Source organism: Lytechinus pictus, chromosome 3 (genome assembly GCF_037042905.1).
Source record: "Lytechinus pictus isolate F3 Inbred chromosome 3, Lp3.0, whole genome shotgun sequence".
NCBI classification, from domain to species: Eukaryota; Metazoa; Echinodermata; class Echinoidea; order Temnopleuroida; family Toxopneustidae; genus Lytechinus; species Lytechinus pictus.
This window is the reverse complement of record NC_087247.1, coordinates 9,490,979-9,514,044: the sequence shown is the minus strand read 5'-3', so window position 1 is coordinate 9,514,044 and position 23,066 is coordinate 9,490,979. Positions and strand designations below refer to the sequence as shown.

General features: G+C 37.2%; 2 protein-coding genes across 3 annotated transcripts in view; one reads left to right on the top strand and one right to left on the bottom strand.

Moving 5' to 3' along the window:
* LOC129257863 (protein MCM10 homolog) overlaps positions 1 to 23,013 on the bottom strand; it is a 24,994-nt gene extending 1,981 nt beyond the window's left edge. Inside the window, exons 1-17 of one of the 2 annotated variants that reach the window (XM_064096312.1) lie at positions 22,581 to 23,013; positions 21,742 to 21,975; positions 19,989 to 20,183; positions 18,736 to 18,918; positions 17,807 to 18,176; positions 15,005 to 15,164; positions 13,793 to 13,963; positions 12,859 to 12,986; positions 12,332 to 12,412; positions 10,392 to 10,478; positions 9,149 to 9,349; positions 7,935 to 8,005; positions 5,923 to 6,369; positions 4,920 to 5,053; positions 3,822 to 3,935; positions 2,463 to 2,611; positions 1,251 to 1,293 (exon numbers count right to left, since the gene is read on the bottom strand). In XM_064096312.1, coding sequence (XP_063952382.1) covers positions 1,251 to 1,293; positions 2,463 to 2,611; positions 3,822 to 3,935; positions 4,920 to 5,053; positions 5,923 to 6,369; positions 7,935 to 8,005; positions 9,149 to 9,349; positions 10,392 to 10,478; positions 12,332 to 12,412; positions 12,859 to 12,986; positions 13,793 to 13,963; positions 15,005 to 15,164; positions 17,807 to 18,176; positions 18,736 to 18,918; positions 19,989 to 20,183; positions 21,742 to 21,973 — 2,766 coding nt within the window. In that variant the 5' untranslated portion in view covers positions 21,974 to 21,975; positions 22,581 to 23,013. Of the gene's footprint in view, positions 1 to 1,250; positions 1,294 to 2,462; positions 2,612 to 3,821; positions 3,936 to 4,919; positions 5,054 to 5,922; positions 6,370 to 7,934; positions 8,006 to 9,148; positions 9,350 to 10,391; positions 10,479 to 12,331; positions 12,413 to 12,858; positions 12,987 to 13,792; positions 13,964 to 15,004; positions 15,165 to 17,806; positions 18,177 to 18,735; positions 18,919 to 19,988; positions 20,184 to 21,741; positions 21,986 to 22,580 lie in introns of both variants that reach the window. The other variant, XM_064096313.1, reaches the window with a different exon arrangement.
* LOC129257865 (regulator of nonsense transcripts 2-like) overlaps positions 22,683 to 23,066 on the top strand; it is a 28,270-nt gene continuing 27,886 nt past the window's right edge. Inside the window, exon 1 of the mRNA XM_064096311.1 lies at positions 22,683 to 23,066. The gene's annotated coding sequence lies outside the window, so the exon portion shown is untranslated.

The following is a 23,066-nucleotide window of genomic DNA, read 5'->3' as shown; positions in this document are numbered from 1 at the left end:
TCGGAATTCCGATTTTTCCCAATCAGAGATCCTGATTTTTCTTTGTTTTTGCCATATGTACTCTCCATCCTTTTTTGTAACTTCTGTCAAGACCTTTCCTCGCTGGCCTCGCAATCGATCCAATCAGTACCTAGCTCAGTGCCGGCCAGCCTGGCAGGCAGAGTTAGTAAGCGATCGATCGAGCGAGGGCTGAAGCACGCACTAGAGCAAAGACACCCCATGCCGTATATGTTCACACCATGTATGGATATCATACTTTAAAAAGCTCACTAGAAGGACAAATTAAAGATTTAGTGGTAGGTTTCATTCTTGATCTCATTTATGTTAATTTTTGTGTGTTTTAAAATACTTTGCCAAGATGATGCAATCCCAGAATTGTCGAAGCAAATCAGCTGACTACCTGGGCGTATTGCAGGCTAGCCCTGCCAGAGTTTGGGGGATGGATACAGGTGGGAAGAGCGTCTGTGCTGTGGGGGTTTGTTGGTTAGAGTAGATGGCTCCGTTTCTATCTTGTGTGATTGGGGTTTAATGCTGGTTTGAATTATTTGATGAAGGAGTGTTAAGTGGATCCATTCAAACTTTTGGCTCGACTGCATAACACAGAGCGAGATTAAAGCACTTTTTTTTAAAATAAAAATCTCAAGAAATGCCTCCAAGACAGCGTTAAATGGAAACATGAATAGCAAAAGTGCTGGGGCTTCAGGGGGCGAACCCCTCGCAGGTGTTCCATTCCTGCACCCTGCCAGGGGTCCTAGGTAGACCCCCGGCCTTAGTAGATTTTTTTGGAGGGGTTGCCCACTATCATGCATGAAAGGATAATCATAATTTACATATGAATGGAAAATTGAAGAACTAGATCATTTACACAGATGCTGTGTAGCATAAGTGCTGGGGCTTCAGGGGGCAACCCCCCTCCACCGCAGGTGCTCAATTCCTGCACCCTGCCAGGGGTCCTAGGTAACTCCCTAGACCCCCGGCCTTTTTAAAAAATACGTTTTCTCATTCAAAGTGCAGTACTGCTCTTTAAATGGTCGGCATCCCTGGGGCCCGTTGCATAAAACTTTTTACCTGAGAAAACTCAGGTTGTTTTTACCGGAGTTTTTTCCCTGTCTTAAAGTCAATGGCAGAAATCAGAGTAACCTTAGTTTTCAGTTATTACCAGAGTTTTCTCAGGTTAAAAGTTTTATGCAACAGGTCCCTGGATAGATTGTGCCCATATTAAATTTGAGGACCTTAAAAATACCACTTACCTTGAGCATACTAGTCCTTTCATAGCGGGTACTTCCACAAGATCTGAAATAACAAAAAGGGTAAAAAAAATTATACATATTTCCTAAACTGGGGACCGTTTCATCAACATTTTTGTCTGACAAGTTATCAGATCAAACATCTTTCCTTGATCCTGATTGGCTGAGAGGCGCTGTTACTATAGTAACTGTCAGATAAAATGGGATAGTCGGATAAATTGTCCGACAAGTCCTTTCATGAAATGCTCCATGATGTACTGTGTGAGTAAAAAAAAAATTTAAACCTCAAAAATCCGTAAATTAAGCAGAAGATGACATATGAGCACATTATATATTGCCAGAAACAGTATCTTTCCCAAATAATTTGATACCTTATCTATGTGGTATGTTTTCATGCTTGGATAATTATTAGGTATTCCTTGCAGTAGTGTAAATCTTGACTTGTGCCAAAGCAAGGCAGGACTGCAATCAATGAATCCAGATTCCAATGATCAGTGGCGGACCGTGACCCGGAGGAGACAATTGATTGGAGGGGCACTGTATTGTTTGTGAACAATGCTGTGCCCCTCCAATGCTTTGTCTCCTCCGGGTCACGGTCCGCCACTGCCAATGATGGCATTATCCTACAATTGCAAAACACCTTTTCAATAATTAACATTAAAGTTGTTTAATAACCTACTTTTTAGTATCAATTCCCAAGTTAATTTCATCGAAAAGGGGTTTGCAAATATGTTTACTAACTTAGGTAGGACAATGTCATCATTGCCATCTGGATTCATTCAATGCAGTCATGCCTTACTTTGGCACAATTCAAACTTTACCTCACAGTAAAAAAATACCTCCTGATTATCCAAGCATTAACACACACAACATAAATATGCTAGCAAATTATTTGGGAGAAGATACTCTTTCAGGCCATACATAATAATTATGTGTTCATTAAATATTTTTTCCTCAAATTGGGGATTTGTGAGGTGTCAATAATTTTTTTTTACTCACAAAGTATAAAGTAAACGAAAAAAGCACTATGTTCAAAGTCCAATAAATGTTAAGTCATATCACAGGTTATTTACAGATTTTACAAATTAATGAAGGTACATTTACCATTGAATGATTAAATATTGGCAATGCACTTTTTGGATTGCATTGGACAGGAGTGGAGTAGATTGAACTGGTTTTGACTGGTTTTGACTGGTTTGGATTAGATATATTTACCTGCAAGCTCTTGTTGGTATCCTATCAAAGGCAATGGACCTGGATTTACAGTCCTTACATACAAAGAACCTCTGCATGGCCTCGTGCCAGTGGAGTGAGTGACCTTCTTTCTTGCACAGATCAGAGGGGAAGAACCAAGTGAAAGAGCACTGTGCAGAAATAAAGAAAACAAAGAAATGTTATTAAAATGAGATGCTAAAATATACTTTATCTGAAGCGTTAGCAGGCTAACAACTAGGTGAAGTTCATCAATGTGCCAGAAAGGCAAAACAGGATGATGAGATGCATTTCTTCAATCAAAATGAATTTAAAATCATGACTGAAATCAGCATTTTCAACACAATTACCAATTTAGCACAATTTAAAAAGTGGATTTGGAAGTATGTTCAATAAATTACAGTGATGTAAGGCAATTCAAATGGACTTTCCACAAGCATTGAACAGGGAAACTGAGGGAAATGTATACAATGCCTTCTGAAATTTTTTGACTTCTGGTACAAATTTATTGCCTGCTGTTTCTTCGGAAGATTTTCCCTACCACAACCTCACATCAATAACCAGACTGATAGATGGACATTCGATCACATTTGTGGTCTAAAAGCAAAGTGTTGTCTCTCATCACCTCTAAAGACTTCATTGCAGATAAATGCAAATACTACTCATTCATTCATTCAACATTTGTCCCAATATTCAAAAGAAAAACACATGAATAGACTTAAATTTTATGTCTTACTGAACTTGTCAATATCGAAACATTATCATCTACTTTGGCATCATTGCAATAGATCTCAACTAGGTGAAGAGGTTGCCTTTTCCATTTTTTAGCCAAAGGGAATAAGATATTGATGGACCTTAAAGGGATCGTTTCACTTTGTGAGCAGCTCTAATTTAGACACAGGTAGCAATTTATTAGCCTGATTTTGAGAACCGTCTGTAAGACGCATTCAGCTTATGCCCAGTTTTCCAAAATTCAAAAAGTCCATTAGCTGTGTTGACTGCCTTCTGCTGTGTGTATCTCCTATGCACACACTATTATTAGCTGTACGGCGCATTCAGTGTACATGTACCTTGTACACACTGTATGTAGGTCGTGTGTGTGTGTTTTGGTGCACAGATTCGCTGTATACACATAGTCATTGAAACCAAACCCCAATTATTTTCAAATTTTGGTTTACATCTCCAAAGTTTTAAAATAGTTCCTTTAGATATGATACTTTGAAACTTTTGGGAGTGTATTTTTACACTATCAGCCTAATGTTTATCCCATTTTCAAGAACCAAAATGAGAATTTTACCAAATCAGAACAAAGTGAAATGATCACTTTTACAACACTGAGTTTCCCTTCAATTTGGAACTTACCTCTTTGCAAGACACCACTTTTCGTTTCATCTCTCTGATGGAATCAAGCTTATTCTCCAATCCTTCCTTCTTTTCCATCTCCTTAAAATATCGATCCATGAGTTCTGCTTCATACTGAGACATCAAGAGAAAATGTTTGAAATATGATCAATTTTGATAAATCAAATAATCAAGGTGTGCAATAGGGTATAGTGTAGAGGTGTTTCTGATCACATACCTGCGAAACCCCAAGAGCCCCCCAAAAACATGAAATTGCCAAGAAATAGGAACATTATTTAATTTCCTATTCAATACATTATAAAGCTGTCCAAGAAATAGAACAAATAGGTCAAATTGACAATTTTCCTTTCCCACAAATAGGAATATTCATATTGGCAGGTATTGGATCAGTGGATAAGTCTCCATATTATGAACCCAAAGGTCCATGGTTCAAATCTCACTGCAGTACTTGCGTCCTTTGACAAGACATTAACCTAAAATTGGCACATCTCCACCTTTGTGAAGTATATGGTTACCTGTAAGAATCAACAATAACACATCTCTCATTATTAGCAAATGTCATTATCATCTTCCAAACAAATGTAAGAGATGGTCAGATTAAAAAAAATATATATGGCAAGAGCTCATTTCAGATAGATATTTCAATTGAAAAAAAAAGACACAGATCTTGGGCCTGTTTCATAAAGGACTTTAATACAACTGTGGTAAATTTGCCATTATGGCAACTACCATGGCAACAGGGCTCAGCAGCCAATCAAAATCAAGGTTGCCATGGTAGTTGGCATAATGGCAAAGTTACAACAGTTGCAACTCTTTATGAAACGGGCCCCTGGGCCCCGTCTTACGGAGAGTTGAAATAGATTCAAATCAAATTCAAACTATGATTAATCTGAGATTGTGTATTTAAGAGATTTGTCAGATCAACTGCACTTTTACTTTGAATTGAAGCTTTTGCAAGTCTTCATCAGATGGGGTCAAATGAAATCATCAAAGATAGTTTGCATAATTTGCATCTCTGTCAGCCAATGACAACTGTTTACAGCAGATTCAAATATTTTCTGTACTTTAATTAAGCAACATGACAACCCTATTCCTCACCTCAGCAAGAAGTCCAGCATGGCTAGATTTTGCTTTGAGGATCTTATCCATCTCATCTTTGCTCATCTGCAGGTCTTGGCCCAGGAATGTCTTCCGCTTCTTTGTGGCTCTAGAACCGGTGGAGCTGTCGGGCTCTAAAATTGGATAATATAGACAGAGGGTGAGTTAGAAAGAGATTGAGCAAGAGAGATAAGAAACAGGGAGAATGAAAGGGAAGGGAGAAATAGGAAAGGGAATGAGGAAATGAGGGGATAGGGAGAGGGGAAGGAGTAAACATGCATTTTTAAAATCCAATAATATTCTTTAAAACAAATCTACGTCAAAATATAAGGTTGCACTGCAAGCTATCACTGGCAGGTACTAAGTTCATATGTTGATATTTTTCACTTAAGTTCTTTGCAAAGAAAGATTACAATCTTGGACAGATCAAAGAAAAACACATAATCCAAATCATGTATCTGCATTGATGGACAAAATAAATAATAAGAGGAGGTGTACATGCATGTATATTTTATCATCAATCTAATTTTCAAATGTATTTCTAATATATGCAGACCTGCCAACCTCTGGGAATGAAAAACTGTATTCTGTGATTAAAAAAACTGTATTTTTCAAAAAAAAGTGTATTTCATAATAAAATGCTTGGCGCACTTGCTCATCGCGGCGCTCAAGCTGCATGCAAGCTAAAATGCGCACTGCTCTTGCAGATGAAAAAAAAAACATTAAAACATGTGTATATCTTCACCCTGGTTTGAACAAAATGATTGAAAAAAAAAACAAGTTACCTGAAATTACATTGATCTAATAACCATATTTGTGCACGTTTTATGAAATAGAGAAATAAAGAGATTATTTTTCTCAATAAATTACGATTTTTTACAAAAAACATATTTTTCAAAGAAAAAACGTACTGCCGTACTTTGGTTGCAAAAACGTACTAAATACGGCTAAAACGTACTGGTTGGCAGGTCTGTATATGAAGTAAAATTACAATGATACTAACCAGCTTCAAGTTCATCTTTCCTCCAATTTTCCTCCACTCTTCTTTTCACTGCTTTCTTCTGCCGTTCATCCATCTTCTTTCTCCTCCCGACATCATTTGGGTCCTGTTTTGCTATGCCTCCCTTCTTGTTGATCATATCTAGCGCCCTCTGTTTAGCGATCAGTGTGGATGCGCTCGACTTTCCCTTCCTGGCTGGGGTAGCCTTCTTGACAGGACTTGCCCCCAGGTCAATATCCCCTCCCCCACTCCAACCCCGCCCTAGCATGGGTGCAGCATCAGCCGGAGTCTTGGACGTGTTGAACCGGGTGCTTTCCGTCAGAGTGGATGATGGGGATGACGTAGATGGTTTGCCGAGGGCATGGGCTCTGGCCGCCTTCTTGGAAGCCATCTCTTGCTTGTGTTGCTTCAGGAGGTCGTCGGCAGAGATGGCAGCAACATTTTTCTTGGCTGTAAACAAAGTAAATATTATCATCTCTAGTCTCTACCATATCTTACTTTAAGCAGTGTTATGTTTTGGTACAAGAATGTAAAGTCACATAGTTTCTTATATTTTATGTTCACGTGGACAATGGCCAGCAGGCAGACTGTAGCTTTAAAGGAATCGTTTCACTTTGTAAACAGCTGATTTAACAAATTCTCAAACTGAGATGAATCATGTGTATGAGTGCCTGTATTTGTGCTCAAAACCCCTGAAACAGACCACAATATAGGATGAAAAACTCTAATTTAGATACAGGTATCAATTTATTAGCCTGATTTTGAGAACCGTCTGGTAGACGGGTTCAGCTTATGACCAGTTTTCTCCAATTCAAAAAGTCTGTTGGCTGTGTTGAATGCCTTCTGCAATGTGTATCTCCTATACACAATAGCTGCACTGTACATTCAGTGTATACCTTATACACACTGTATGTAGGTCATGCTCTTTTCATCTAGAGTTAATGTGTTGTGGCGCACAAATTTGCTGTATACACGTAATCATTGAAACCAAACCCAATTATTTTCAAACTTTGAAATACATAAAATTGTTCCTGTAGATATACTTTGAAACTTTTGGGATGGTAGTTTTACACTATAAGCCCAATGTTTAGCCCATTTTTAAGAAGCAAAATGAGAATTTTTAAAATCAGAACAATATGAAATGATCACTTTAATCTTTATTTCCAATCTAGAAGGGATGATTGAAACAGCAAGAAACATCACCATATACTTGAAATCCAAACGCATTGTTCTAGAATATATCTCATCATATTGGTTACGAAAAGTCTTAAATTTCATTGGTTGTCCGTTTGGTAGGTTATAATATATAGAACAAGAGCAAGCAATCTATTTTACGGGAGAGGCTTCCCAACTGCCAGGAGGTGATTCCATTTATAGTGTAAGTGTAATCACACCAGGGCCCCATCTTACAAAGAGTTACGATTGATCCGATCAATCGCAACTATGGACGGCCAGCAACATCAACATGTATTATGCATGTTTGTTCAAAATATTGTTAACTATGACGTATAATCATGCATTAATTGTTTTCTTGAAAATTCATTGTGCTTCTCTTTGTTTACAAAGGACATTGTGCCAATTTCCTATAGATAAAATTATGACAGTGATGGATTTCCATAGAGTTACAATTGATTGGATCAATCGTAACTCTTTGTAAGACGGGGCCCTGTGGTCCGTAACACAAAGCTTAGCAATGATCGTAGAACATTTTTCTACGATCGATTCCATTGACTACAATTTACAATCAATCGTGAAAACCAACCATACGATTAGTCGCTAACCTTTGTGTTACAGGACCCAGGGGGCCGCTTCACAAAGCTGTTGGTAATTTAATAGCGACTTTAAGAATGACTGGTGATCCTTTCTCACGCGCTAAACCACGGGCTAAACCATCGCCAATGGACATTTTGGTGTATACCGTTTACCGCAAGAAAGGATCCCCGGTCGTTTTTAAAGTTGCTCTTACCTTACAAAAAGCTTTATGAAACACCCACCAGAAATCTGGAATTACTTACTTTTCTCTACTGTAACCATATGTCTAACTAGATTCTGAGCTCCTGGGGTTGGTGCTTTCAGCAAGCTTGTGCTGGATGAACAAAACAACAATGAGCAACAATACATAATATGAAAGAGAATGATCATAGGTTGTAAAAGTCATCAGGAAGGGACCAAGGTGGTTCGCCAACCACGAGTCTCGCCTGATTTCACAATCAATGAATATGCAATATGATCTTTTGACCCCTAAATGACCTTACAATCCTCACGAACACACGCGTGGTATAACCCAAGGATGATTTGTACCAAGTGTGACATAATTGATGCAGAAATAAAGAAATGAGAGCAAGTTGGACGAAAACTTGAAGAAAGGATGCACATGACCTCATATCATTTGACTTTTTGACCCCTACATGACCTCTGACCTCATCATCCTCGTGACCACACATGTGATATTAACCCAAGGATCATTTGTACCAAGTGTGAGCATAATCGATAACAAAATATTAATGAGTACAGATTGAACAAAAACTTAAAAAAAGGATGGACATGACCTCATATCATTTGATCTTTTGACCCTGAGAGCAGAGATGACCTTTGACCCCACTGTCCTCATGGAAAAAGATGTGGTATTACCCAAGGATCATATGTCCCAAGTGTGAACATAATTGATGCAAAAGTAAATAAATGAGAGCAAGTTGAACAAAAGCTTGACCTTCCATTTTTCAACAGACTAAAAAAAAAAAAACAGACCAACAGGAAAAGTGATTATTAGGTCTCTGCCGAACTTCGTTCAGGCGAGACAATATAAAAGGCAAAGTGAAGGTAGTGGATGCTGACTGTCTTCATGAATGTAAAACAAAAAAAGTAACACTCAAAGTCAGTCCCAAGTATATATGAAAAGGATTACATGATGAAAAAAATGTTGGAATCTATCATCAAATAGGAAATTACCTTTTTTATTTAAAAAAATCAAAAGAATGCATACATAAGTCCGATGAAAAATATTTGTTTTATTACAATCAAAACGAAAGAGATATTTTTGTAAAAAATCAAATCACCCTTTTTAAAGAAAATTTCAGATTTAAATACACACATTGGTCTACAAGTGTGAATTCACATAAAACCATACACTTTCACACAATTATCATAATCCACAAGCAATTTATGAAATTTTAAACTTTATTTTTTGAAGTCATTGTGTTTTCAATTCTAAGGCACTTATTTGACTTACAATTCTTTGGAAGCGCCCGACACCTTGACCAGCGTGTCTTCCTCCTTCTCTCCCTTGCCAAGTAGGGTCAGGACGCTGGACTTGGCCTCCTCCATGACGGTATCGGCTCCCTTCACCCCGAGGCTCTTCAGGTTGAGCTTGCTAGACTTGAAACTCGAGGCCTTGGAGTGGGACTTCACTCCCCCACCAACCACGCACATGCTACAAGGTGTCACAAAAAAAAGCATATCAAGGGAATATAATATCACGAAGTGTGCTTTCAGTTATTTTCCCTGACAAATTGAAATTTGCTCGAAGCGTTCAGATGCAAGGATTTCAGTATCTTAAATTGGTTCCATGACATTTACTCTGGCGACAATTGCTCCATTGGAAAATCTGCACGTTAAGCCAAGCATAAAACCTAACCTCTAGAACTATTTAAACCGTAATCCTTTATCTTTACATTACTCTAAACCAAAAACTCTGTTGCAATCCTAACTCTAAACTTATATGCTCTCTGAGATATTAACACCGGAGCAAATGTCGCAGCAGCAAATGTCGTGTCACCCTTAAATTATATGTAATAGAAGTCGGCAGAAATTCACAGACAAGGTGCTTAATGAACTCTCCTACATACAGGAAGATGTAATCGGTGAATATAGGATAGATCGGTGCATAGAAGTATACTGCACATCGAGAATCTTTCTGGTAAACATTTACACTGTACTAAATGAATATTCAACCAATAAGTACAATGAAATTTCACCTAGATGAATTCAAAAGAGGGACAAATGCTTAACTTTCTTCTTCATTGACTCAATTGGCCAAACATGGATGCAGAAAAGATACGTAATGATAATATGAAAGCTGCTCAGGTTGGTTCTTTTCATTCATAAAATGATCAGTGTAAAATGTAAAATTACATTTTTTTTTGTTCAGTTGTGCATACTATAACTTAATTCCAAGGGGTGGGGCCACTGCGCTGCTGTACACATGCATGACCATAAAGCAAGTTTTTGCTGGTTGGGTGGAAAACTATCAAAATATTTATAAAACATTGACAAATCTTAGGTAAGTAGGCTCATCGTAATATTCAATTTGATTCATAAGACATATGAAATGGATCAGTCAAGTTGTAAAAAGAAGATGGCACATATTCAAACATCTGCCAAGGACAAATTAAAAGGTGAGAGAAAAGGAATGGGAAAGGGAAAGGAAGAGGAAGGAAGAAGGTGAGGGGGGGGGGGGTGGAAATTAAATTTACCTCGGCACGGCCACACTCTGTCCTCCATAGAATACATTATCTTTCTGCATTTTCTTCATGAAGGATTTGGGAGTTATACCAGAGTACCTGAAACAAAAGAGCATGGAAACTTAAAATTGGGGATACCTCTAACTTCAATTCAAGGTGAAAATGATTACAAGAAAGATAAATATTCTAATAACGTAAACTACAGCGAGTCCCAAAAAAGGTCCCTCTGATAAACGGCTGAATATATTCCAAAATTGAATATTATTCTCAATTAAATGTTTAGAAATAGGAAGGTCATTCCATGTTCTAACTGCTATAAAAATGTCATTGGTCTCGCTTCAGCGGTTTTTAATACACAATCTGTTATGTATCAGTGGTACTTTTCAGCCCAATCCGAGTTTGCATGCAGCACTGCCGTATGCTCTGCACTGTCAAGCATGTCATCCAGAATCTGACCAGGGAATTTCCTGATCTGACAAGGAAAATATCCATGTTCTAACAAGGCTCATCAAATTACAAAGTTGAGCTTGTTAAGAAGTAAAGGGTGACAGCAGTGCTTGACAGTCCATTTCAAATTTGATAATGAGAAATGCACACTGATGGAGACAACAGGTTATGACCGTTTCATGCCTAATTCCAACAATTGCATTTCGTTTTCTTTATTTATTTTGTTCAGTTACTAAAGTCAAGTTAATTCACTGTAAATGTACTTGTTTGAATAAAAAAGTCAATTTCTACTGATTAAATTCGCCATCGCAAAGTGTGATACACTTGTTGTTTGCCTTCATTGTAGTTGCTTTCATTACTCATCTATCATTTAAATTTTCTTTCAGGCTTGTGCGCTGATTCCCCTATCAATCATCAAACAAACTTTGTTCTTGATGTTTCTTGTCCTTCTGAACATGCTTAAATTTATGATTTGATGAGCCTGGATAGATTAGAGAAATGTCCCTGCTCGGATCCTGGATGTACAAATGAGGGTTAACTTAAGATGCTAAAGACAATACAGAAATGCGTCAATGCTGCAAACTTGGAATGGGCTAAAATGCACCACTGTTACATAACAGAGTGTGCATTCAAAACTGCTGAAGCGAGACCAATGAAATTTTCATAGAATGTATAACATGACAATTCTTCTCCTGTACATTTAATTGAGAATACAACCGTGTTTTTGGTAAAATTCAGCCCTCTGTCAGAGAGATATTTTATGGGAAGCGCTGTATAACATGCTTTTTGGTATCAACCCAAAGTTTAAAAGGTTATTATCCCTTTGCTAGCTATTTCTAGTTCGAAACTTAAAATCAAACAATCACGAACATGAAAGAATTTTCTTTTTTGATCAATGTAAAGAAACAAAAACACAGCTACTGTGCTGATTTAATATTCAACAAACAATGAAAAGCATCAATACTTTGTTCTTCATTCTTTTGCAGTCTGTAGAGACATAGGCCCGTATTCTGAAGTCAGGTTTAACTTAAACTCGGGTTTAAAGTTGTGGTATAAGTATGGACAGCCAATTGTTACATAAATCACTAACAGAAGGGATATAATATTTCAGCTCATTTGGCTCTCAGATCATTCATAATTGTCTAGGAAGTATGCATAGATTATGGTCTTCACCATCGATGAATCAGGAAAGAGCACAGCAAACATAAGAAACGTACAACTTAATAAAAAAAAAATTGATACTTTTGGCTGTCCATACTTAAACCACAACTTTAAACCCGAGTTTAACTTAAACCTGACTTCAGAATACGGGCCATATTGTACATGTATACAGTGTGTGCTATAAAGGTATGGTACATATGTAATAACTTCTGAGAATGCACAATAAAAAAAATACCTCTAGAATATATGTCATCATTTTATCTTCAAAAATTAGACAGTAGGCAAAGTGATAACAATAAAGACAAGTTACATAAAAAAGAAGAAGCTATAAGATAATAACTTACGATGAGCTGAGATCTGTTCTCTTAGAGCCTGCTTTCTTATACTCAGCCTGGACATGATATGAACAGTATTGACAGTCTCTCCTGGAAAGTAAACAGGAATAAAGAAATTCTACATTTAATAATGTTTAAAATGGCATAATTTGGGATGGCACTGACCTTTTACGACATAGATCCAATGTATAGGAAGAACTGAGTGAGAAAGTATTTTGTTTACTACAAAGAAATGTAAGAATGTTTACATTTTAATAACAGAAAATCTTATAATGCTCATTAAAAAAAAAAAAAAAAACTTTAACCACACTGAATAAACTTTCCCTAGTTTTCATTAATGTAGTTAAAGATGTACATGGTATTGGTAAGAAATATGAAAACGATTCTGTGATTCCATATTTGCTCTGGCTTTGTTTGCTCTGAAACAAAGTAGACCATAAATCGTAACAGTAAACCTAACCCTGACCCTAAGTTTTCAGCAAAACTCTAGGACAGGAACAGAAAAGGGAGAAAATATCAGGTCATCAATTTCTTACGTGTTGATTATTTGTGAGCACGGTTGACCATCTTTCTTGGTTGATCTGCATCGACCAAAGTCTTTTGATTTACCCATTAGAAGAATCTTCTGAGGGTGGTCGACACGAAGTTGAACATTGCCAGAATCCTGAAAGAGGCAGAAAGAAAACTCATCTTAAAGGTAAAAGACAGTAGTTGCAGCAAACAATTCTTTCATGAGAAAGTCTTTTAAATCAAGGTTAATTGTAAGAATATTATCATACATCTAGATCTTGTACATTAATGTAAACTTATCTTTATAAAATCATGAAATCTTAGCTCAAAATCGATAATTCTGATGATCATGAACACAGAAAAGCATATGTGGGACAGTGTATATATATTATTTCGAAAAATACCCAACATCTGCTTATTTTGCTCATTTCTCAGCAATTACGCATTTTCTTCCAGAGCTATTTGGCACATTTTTTTACTAATACATACAAACACTTTGGTGGTAATTTCATTTGATTCTGTTTGAACTAATTTTGAGATCGTTATCACAACTGGTATTTATCTTTAATCTTTAGGAGTCTCAATACTATGACAAATGACCAAAAAAAAACCTGACCTCTGTTTAATTTACAGGGTATAATTTAGCTTTACAAATTTGAACAGCATTGTTGGCCATAAGAGAAAAGCTCTCAACTTAGAAATGTACAGTCCTATGTAAAAATATGCTATACAAAAGTCTTTATACAAAAATGTGGAGCAAATTGCGATGCGATACCAGGAAAATTATTCCCTGATTTAGAAATCATTGGCTAAAACTCATCAAAAATATTCATCAATTAAACAAAGAGAACCAAACAATGCATATTTTTTTTGCTTTGAAGCATACAGAGACATGGTGACATGTGATAAAAAATGTTTTCCTTTTATTATCACAAAGAAAATAACCATGCACTTCCATACCTTGTAGTTTGAATTGTCCCTCTTTTCCATGGTACAGGCATTGAGGAGTCCAATCACCGACCCTTCAACGGTCTTCCAGTGCTCCTCATGAATCTTACCAAACAGGAAGAGGCTTACATTCTCTTCCAGGTCAGAAAGGTCATTCAACACCCAGATGCTAAATGGTTTACCCTAGGAAGCAAAAAATACAATTTACCAGTCATAACGAGTATCTCAGAGGCAATGCCAATGCAAACCAAACGATAATATGCAAGAAATATATTGTGGTAAATGTCATAAATTTTCATTTCGATGTATTGTTAAATCTAAACATTAAAACATATAAAATCAAAATGGATCAATTCATGGATACACCAGACACTTTTGGTGTAAGTGACTTAAAGAAGTTATGAATTCAAAGTTGCGTGGCTACAATTTAACCGTTACAGTGAATTTGTACCAGAAGGTCAGATTATTCATTTCAAATGTCCCATTGCATTATCCTTTCAGTTCACAACATAATTCTCATCAAAACCTTCATACTACTAAAAACTTATAAATTGTGTCCATTGATAAAGCACACATCAACAAACAGACATCTTCAAGTTTAGAAATATAGAAATGTATGCCAAATTTCCTTTCCACTCATCACCAAAGAGTTAAGATTTATTCGATCAATCTCAAGTATATGGAAATCCATCATGTCATAATTTTTTCTACAGGAAATTTGCACAATCTATTTAGTAAACAAAGAGAATCACACTGAATCTTCAAGAGAATGATTGATGTATGAAGACACATCATATCTAGAAAATATTTTGATCAAATTTGCATTATTTTAGATGTTGACGTTGCTGGCCGTCCATAGATGTGTTTGATCGGATCAATTGCAAGGCTTTGTAAGAGGGACCCCAGGTTTCTTCAATTTACACCAGCAGTTCTGAATCACTAAAGAACATGAAATTACTCCTGGGGCCCGTCTTACAGAGAGTTGCGATTGATCCGATCTATTGCAACTATGGAAAGCCAGAAATGACCACATCTAAAATGCATATTCATTCCAAATTTGTTTCTAGATAAGATGCATAATCATACATTCATCGTTTTCTTGAAAATTTGGTGTGTTCGCCTTTGTTTACAAAGGACATTTGGCAAATTTCCTGTAGAAAAAATTATGACACTGATGGATTTCCATAGAGTTGCGATTGATTTGTAAGACGGGCCAAGCTGTACCTTTGTATCTGTTCTTAATGTCTTTCGTAGAAGAACACCCATCGTCACCCAGTCTCCTTCCAGTGCTCCTGTCTTGGAGTAGTGATTTAAAATGCTCATTCTAATCATCTTACGTTCCTTCATCCTCTCTTTCATCACAGCTGAAGATACCAGAGGATTTCTACATAAATCAAACAATATAGAACAGAAATACCATTAACAATACATCCTACAAATTGAAAAAGATACAAATATAAGTTATATAACGGATCAGTGCCCACCTATTGTTCCCGCTTTCGTGCGTACGGTCAGTGGCGTACCGTGGGTCACGGCATTGGGGGGGCACGAGCAAAAATTTTGAGTCACTTAGTGAGCGCAGCGCGCCCAGTTGCCAGGTATACTGACCTAATAGAGACGTTTTAAGGACAGTGCCATTAAACGGATATGTATCTCACTGGTCAAATAATGCGAGCGCAAAGCGCGAGCTTAAAATTTTTGATATTCAGACCTAAAAAAGGACATTATAAAATTCTTTTGTAATCATGATATGTACCTGTCTCGCTAAATAATGCGAGCGCGAAGCGCGAGCTGAAATTTTTGTAAATATTGACCCCAAACAGGAAGATTTTAAGGACTATATTTTAGGAATCCGTTAAGAGTATACACATCTCACCATAGTCATCTAATGCGAGTGCCAATAAGCGCTTGCTGATTTTGTTAGAATTACATCTAAACATATGCACATAAAGCACTTGTAATCATGATTAACATCATACCCATCTCACTAATCAAATCTTGCGAGCGCGAAGCGCGAGCTGAAAATTTAGGAAATTCAGACCTGAAGAAGGGCATTTTAAGGCTTGTTTGTAGGAATTCACGAAGACCATACGTAGTTCACTAACCAAACGGTGCGAGCGCGAGGTGAAAATTTTTGATATTCAGATCAGAAAAAGGAACATTTTAAGGACTGATTCTAGGAATTCATTGAGAGCAGACATATTTCACCAATCCGCTACTGCTAACGTAAGCACGGACAGGAAATGTTTTATATTAAGACCTTAAAATGGGGCAATCACTTTAGTCATGAAAAAGAAGCATACTATTGTACATAAAACAATAACTCGAAGTGCGAGGAAATATATTTGGCAGTTTGGTATATATTGACTTGAAAACGGGAGGTTTTAGTTTTTATCAGGGTTATATATCTCGGTAAACAGACAATGCGAGCATCAGGAGCAATGAAAACATAGGCCCTGAGCAAATTATGTTTCATTAAGTTATGAAAAATGTTTCTTATGTAATATAACATAACATATTATTATGAAATAATATAACATTATAATGAACAATAATGTTTTTTTTCCCACTACGTTTCTCTTCCTTTCTCCCTCTTTTTCTCCTTTTCCCCGTTTTTTTTTTTTTTTTTTTTTGGTCAGCCGATTGGGGGGGCACGTGCCCCCCCATGCCCCCCCGTAGTTACGCAACTGCGTACAGTCCTGGGGATTGGTATAAATAGACTACCGTATCAGATAATTTTCGTCACTTGATAAAGAGTTGCAGCGGCACTCGAAAGCTCGTGAACTTGAAAGCTAGTGAACACTTTTTGCGAGAGTGATAACGAATTTCCTAGAAAGCTAGTGAACACTTTTTGCGAGAGTGATCATGAATTTCCTTGTTGACCATAGTAGATTGCGAGACAAATGAATACCCTCTAGCGATTATTTCATTCCGCAATAATGAACCTATTTAGTATTATAAGTTATATTGTTGGTTCTTATTCCAAAATGACTTCTAGGTCTTTATTCCATTTAAAAAACTAAGTTAATGTCTACAGGAAAGTTTAAAAAAATGTTTTATCCTTTAATCCTAAGGCCTGATTCTTGACTCTCATTAGAGTTAATGAACATCCCATACAAACGAAATCCTGTTTGCATGGAATATACATGGTCTTGGACTTATGAGTTATGACTGTTTCAAGAAAATGGATATCTTGCATTTATAAATTGTATAAAATTATCTGAAGTGTTATTGAATTACATTTGATCATACTCCTTGTACAAATATAATTTGCTGATATGTGAGAAATGGATTTTGAGATTTTTTTTTCATCCTAAGGTACACTTAGTACCAGTGTAAAGACGCGAAATCCTTCTAATCCAGCAAATTACTTCTTGTAACAGTAAAATAAAATTGAAAGAAAGAGTTTACCAATACTGTATACATTTGTTAGAAGATCATATAAATGGCCACAGGTCAAATGGTAATAGAGTACCGAAGTGTGACGTCATCAATTTTCACTTTTTGCATATCAGCGTTTTTGATACCATATTTTGGTAGAGATGAAAAAACCCCACAACCCAAATTTGGGGGAATCGGTCCATGGGGCCCCAAGATATGACCTCACGAATACATAATTAGCCCCATTAAAGTCAACGTATTATTGGCCAGGGGTTGGTTGCAGAAAGAGTTGCAATCAATCGCAACTCTAATAATCATGTGCAACTTGATTTTCAACCAATCATCAGTGCGTATTTGGGACTTGCGATTGATTTTTTTTTACTTGCGTTTAAATGCAACTGTTTCTGCAACGTCCCCCTGGTTCCTAACATTTAGAACCAGGCCAATAATACACTGACTTCAATCGGGCTAATTATGTATTCATAAGGTCATATCTAAGGCCCCCATGGACCGATTCCCACCAAATTTTGGTAGTGGGGGGTTTTCATCATGCTCTACCAAAATATGGTATCAAAAACGTTGAAATGCAAAAAAAGTTTTTTGTGATGTCATCACTTCGGTACTCTGTAAAAAATGACAACTTACATGATGCGAATCCTTGAGAAGTATTCTGTCTCGCACTGTTCCTCCTCTTTGATTTGCTTCCGCTTTGATCCCGCTCCAAGATGTGGCATCGTCTTCTGCGATCCTCCATCCCCGCTGCTGCCTTTACTCACACCACCAATAGCCCCATCACCACATCTAGCCTTACTACTTGGCTCTGGCGGACTGGACTGGGACTTGGGTTCAGAGGTCTTATGAGTCCTGAAATGAGTTTCCAGTTGGAGTTTGCTTGTGAAGCTCTTCTGACAGACTTCACAGCTGTATCGGCTTACTTTGTGCTTGAATTCATGCACCGTCATGGCTTGTCGGTTGTCAAAGGTTTGGTCACATAAATTGCACTTATAAGGAGACACTGTAAATGAAAGACAGAGAGATGAAGAGATTAGTAAGGGGTAAGGTAAGTAATCTTACAGTAAAAGTCAGAGATCATGACTAGGCAGGACTATGACTACAGGCATACCATTCTAAGGAAATGCTGCAATTGCTTTGAACAAGAGGGCATGATATTTGGATCTAAGTATGATGTTATTGACTGATTTTGAGAGAAGCAATGTGGACAATATACATTTCTTATGGTTATATTTAATATCATCATGATCAATATATTTTCATTGTCAATATTATACATAAAAGTGATAAGGTATAAGATAAACTGAATACTGATGAGACTTCATTAAAAAAAAAAAATTTGAGACACTTTAGCAGTATTAGCCAGTATATAATAAGGCATCTGAAGAACTGTGACATGCATACTTCTGGTTATAAACTAATCATGAAAAGCTGCTGAACTTTTGACATATTTGAATATCATACAAGAGATATGCTATTAACTTTAACTTTTCTGAGTTTTAGTTAAGAAAATAACAGACTAGACTAAGTTTGGATACAAGGTTGGTTAATGAAATACAAACCTTTCTTAGGAGGAGCTGTTGCAGTCTGAGGGGTGTGAGCATGACGTTTATTGGTCTTCTTGAAGAGGGACTCGGCCTTTTGTGGCGTCACTTTGCGGACATCTTTCTTCTCTTCATCTTCAACCTCCATCTCATCATCAAACAAGTCTGACAGTCCGTCTTCGTTATCAAAATCTTCATAATCTACAAAAAAGAAGAAGAAATATTGATGAAGATAATTATATGAGCATCTGATATACAACTGTTCACTAAATCATTTATTCTCCATCAAGTTCCACTATAGAAAAGCAGATTGTTAATCTGGAACAGTTCGTTTGAAAGTCCTTTTAAACAAATTGCAATTACCAGTATACAGTGCGTCCCAGAAAAAAGGAAACCGGGTTTCCAACATCTTTTTTCTTCAAAGGCAAATTAATTATGATATTTCATTTACATCATCATACAATTCAATTATTCCGCTACATATTAATACCTACTATGTGACAAACACTCCATGCAGTAATGAGCAAGACGAGTTTGAAATTTTAATGCCAAAATCAAGTTGCGCAGAAAGTTTGGACAAGATTGGTTCATGATACGACACGGTGCTTATTCAACGATTGGCTAATTAGCATTTCTTTTGTATTCTTTGTTCAGTTTCTCTGACTGATCCCTGAAATAAGAGTGGATTCAGATTAACTCGTGAGTTTCTGCACAAATCGTTTCTGATAGGCCTCAATATTTATTGTTTGTAATCTAACATGCATGAATGATGTGCCAAGCTGTGGGTCTTACATTAAAGATGAGATTCCACTCTTAACATAAGTATCAAATTCATAGTAAACTAAAAACATGTTTAATAATTGTGAAATCTATCTCTGAAAACAGGTTTCCTTTTTTGCGAGACGCACTGTACAATTTGTTTTCATAGGCAGAAAACAATTTAAGAATGGCAAAGATAGAAAAAGAGATCATCAACCAATCAAAATCAAGTTTTCCATGGTAGTTACTATTAAGGCAAAATTACTATAATTAAGCTCTTTCTGAAGTGGGCCCAAAAGAAATTTTCATGGACAAAGTATGATAAACCAATGTGCTGGTGGCTGGTAAACTACCAAGGGTTAAACTTGCAGTTCTGTAGACTACATAACACACCTAATCCACACTTCTAAGTATTTTACTGCACTTAATAAAGTTTGCAACCTGAACTCATTAATTAAGTGGAAACTGAAATGACTGCAGAAAAAACTGAGGCACTGCTACATGAGACTTACTTATATTGTGAGATTCCTTCTTGGCTGGAATCGAAGAATCTTTCTTTTGCTTTCGCTTTGGTGTTCGGTCAGCAAAGAGTGCATTTGAAAAGGTTTCTTTTTTAGGACAAGGCTTGGTTGGACAGCTACTCTGTGATGAAGTGGGGGTACCTCCGTTCATCTGAACCATCTGCTCTCGCAACCTTTGCAGTTCCTCTGTAGAGTAAATCAACAGGCGCAAAGAATTATACCATGCCATGATGTTAAAGGAGAGAGACAGAGAGAGTGGAAAGTTTCAGCAACATGTATCAGCAAAGTTTCAAATACCAACTCTACAGAAAGTCAGAAATACTATTTAAAAAAAAAATAAACAATCATGCATATAAAAATACAGATTTTCCCTCACAGAATGCAGGGACTCAGTTTTAAGGGGAGCGAGAGTGATCACTCGCTACCACTCGCCTCCATCCATTTCAGGTAGCGCGATTTATCGCTCGCCTAAGCGAAATGTATTTTTGTGACATAAAATTATAAATGCAGTAAAACTAGAAATCAAGCAAAATCACACATGTACACTTTGTATTATGTATACAACATTTTACTTCCATGTATAATCTCTATTCTGACATCACTTAACCTGAATGTAGAACGAGTGTCAGTCAATGATTGAACTGTTAGTGCCAACCTTATTCTCAGTCAAGGTTTTACAAATAAGACACAATTACACAAGTATATTTAAGCAATAACACACACTTGAAATGAGATAAATATTGTATATATATTAATATGCTTTTCACACTGCACTTTTTTCCTTGACCCTGGGAAATTGGTGGGGCTAAGGGGGGGTCTTAGCCCCACCAATTTCCTGGGGTTAAGCTTAGCCCACTTCGTTTTCACACTACGTTTTAGCAAAGTGGGCTAGCACGGTAAATAGTATGGTACTATCTGGCCCTGCAAAAAAGCAGGATTAGCCGGCTTATTGTGGTGCTAGCACCACAATTGCGGTGCTAAGAGATGCAGTGTGAAAACAAAACAGGGCTAAGGAAAGTGGGGCTAAGCATTAGCCAATCACAGAAGTCGAATTGCACGTTAATCACGCTCTGTATGGTAAAATCATCAATATTCATGAGCTGAGGGATAGTCCGGGTTAAGGCATTAGCCCCGGCTAAGCAGATAGTATGGGGTTAAGAAAGACAGTGTGAATCGAAAAAAAGATAGTATGGGGTTAAGGATAGTATGGGATTAAGGAAATGCAGTGTGAAAAGCATATAAGGGCATCTGATTTTTTCTATCTCCTTTGGTTGTTGGTTGCAATTTAGTGTTCATTCCTCCATCCATTTTGTAATCGGACAAAACAGCTCCATTTGTATGTCAAAGAAGAGCTTTTTGCAGTGCTCCCCTTAAAAGTTTTAGGAGAGCTTTTTAATACTCCCCTCATAAGTGGGCGCGTCGTGGTCTAGTGGTTCTGACTCTCGCCTTTCAAACAGTGAGTTCGAATCCCAGCCATGGCGTGTTTTCTTTCAGCAAGAAATTTATCCACACTGTGCTGCACTCGACCCAGGTGAGGTAAATGGGTGCCGGCAGGAAGTAATTCCTCACAAAGCTGTGCGCACCAGAATCGGTAGACTAGATTGTCCGGGGAATATAGGAGCGCCTTGAGCACCTAGCAAGGTGGATACGTGCACTACACAAATCCTATATTATTTATATATTATTATAATTATAATCTCTTAGAATGCTTAAACATTAATAAAAAAAGAACAAGCAGGCCTACCTATCAACTCTTCTTTTGACTTTTCATCATCCCCACTGCTCTGACTGGATCCAACGGATCTTTTTTTCCTTTCATGACTGGTACCTTGCTTCTTGACTGCTTGTGACACTTGCTGCGAGTGTTCGCTCTTTACTGAGAAAGGATCACCGCTATCATATGGATCCGCATCATCTTCGTCATCAAGGAGTGAAGTGAGAGCATCAAGGTCGTCTCCATAATCCTCACCTGCCATTGCTATCAAAACATGTGATTGAGTTTTAAAAAATGTGTTATCTTGCAATGGCAATTGTACTGTCTTCCATCGGCATGCAAATTGAAATAGTCTCAAGTCGTAATGTCTTTAAGTTTACGTAGTGATAAAGATCAAAACGACTAGTTTAGTAGAATGGGGGTGGGGGTGAGGTGTCTGGACACTTTAAAACTTTAAAGCCTCCTTTTTTTGTCTTAATTTGTATTACTATTAGATCTAGGCCTAACTGTTAAAGATCTACAAAAAAATATATGAATTCAAATTTCCATGGCATGATTGATAGCTGATAGACTAGCTAGTTGCAATTTTCTTCAATTTTGTTCTCTAAGTCTAGCCTAAGTCTAAATAATATTGCTTAGATCTAACGTTAAGCCTGTTAAGTAACGTTAAGCATGTTATTGTTAAGTAACGTCCAACGAACATTCTTAAAAGTTAAATTCAAATCTTAACTAAATTTTGCTGAGTGAGATTTGTTGCCAACGTTGGCTTAAATTTAATTGCTTGATTAAATTATTTAACTTTAAGTTGATAACAATTTCCTAGGATCAACTTAATGATAAAAGTCATAGTTATGTATTAGTAGATCTACCTTGCTTTATAGTACTGCGGTGCGGCCAATGATTCGTTGAGCTTGATCAGTTTGTACCCGGGGTGAAATGACGACCCAGGACCATGTCAGGTGTACATGTATGTACTAATGTAGGACCGGACCGGGCCCGACAGGCGCGGCGCGATCGAGAGGAGGGAGCTCGCGTTGTCCCTCGCGCCCTGGCCTGAGTCTGAGACAAGTTCAACTGAACTTCAACTTAAGTCTTGTTATTACTTCCTCCTCCGCTCATGGGAGTACATCTGCATGTGGTAGTCTGCGATAATAATTTGAGAAATGACTTTGACTCTTTGAATTTGATACAGCAAGAAATTGTCAGTAGGGATTCCAGTCGCGGTAAATTTCAATCATCAAACAACAGAAACAACACAGTTTTGTTTTGCGCGCGCCGATCCAGCCGGCCGACCGGATGTGTGGAAAAGCCTTTTGACCTTTGGATTGATCGCTGATTCCGCCTCAACAATACTC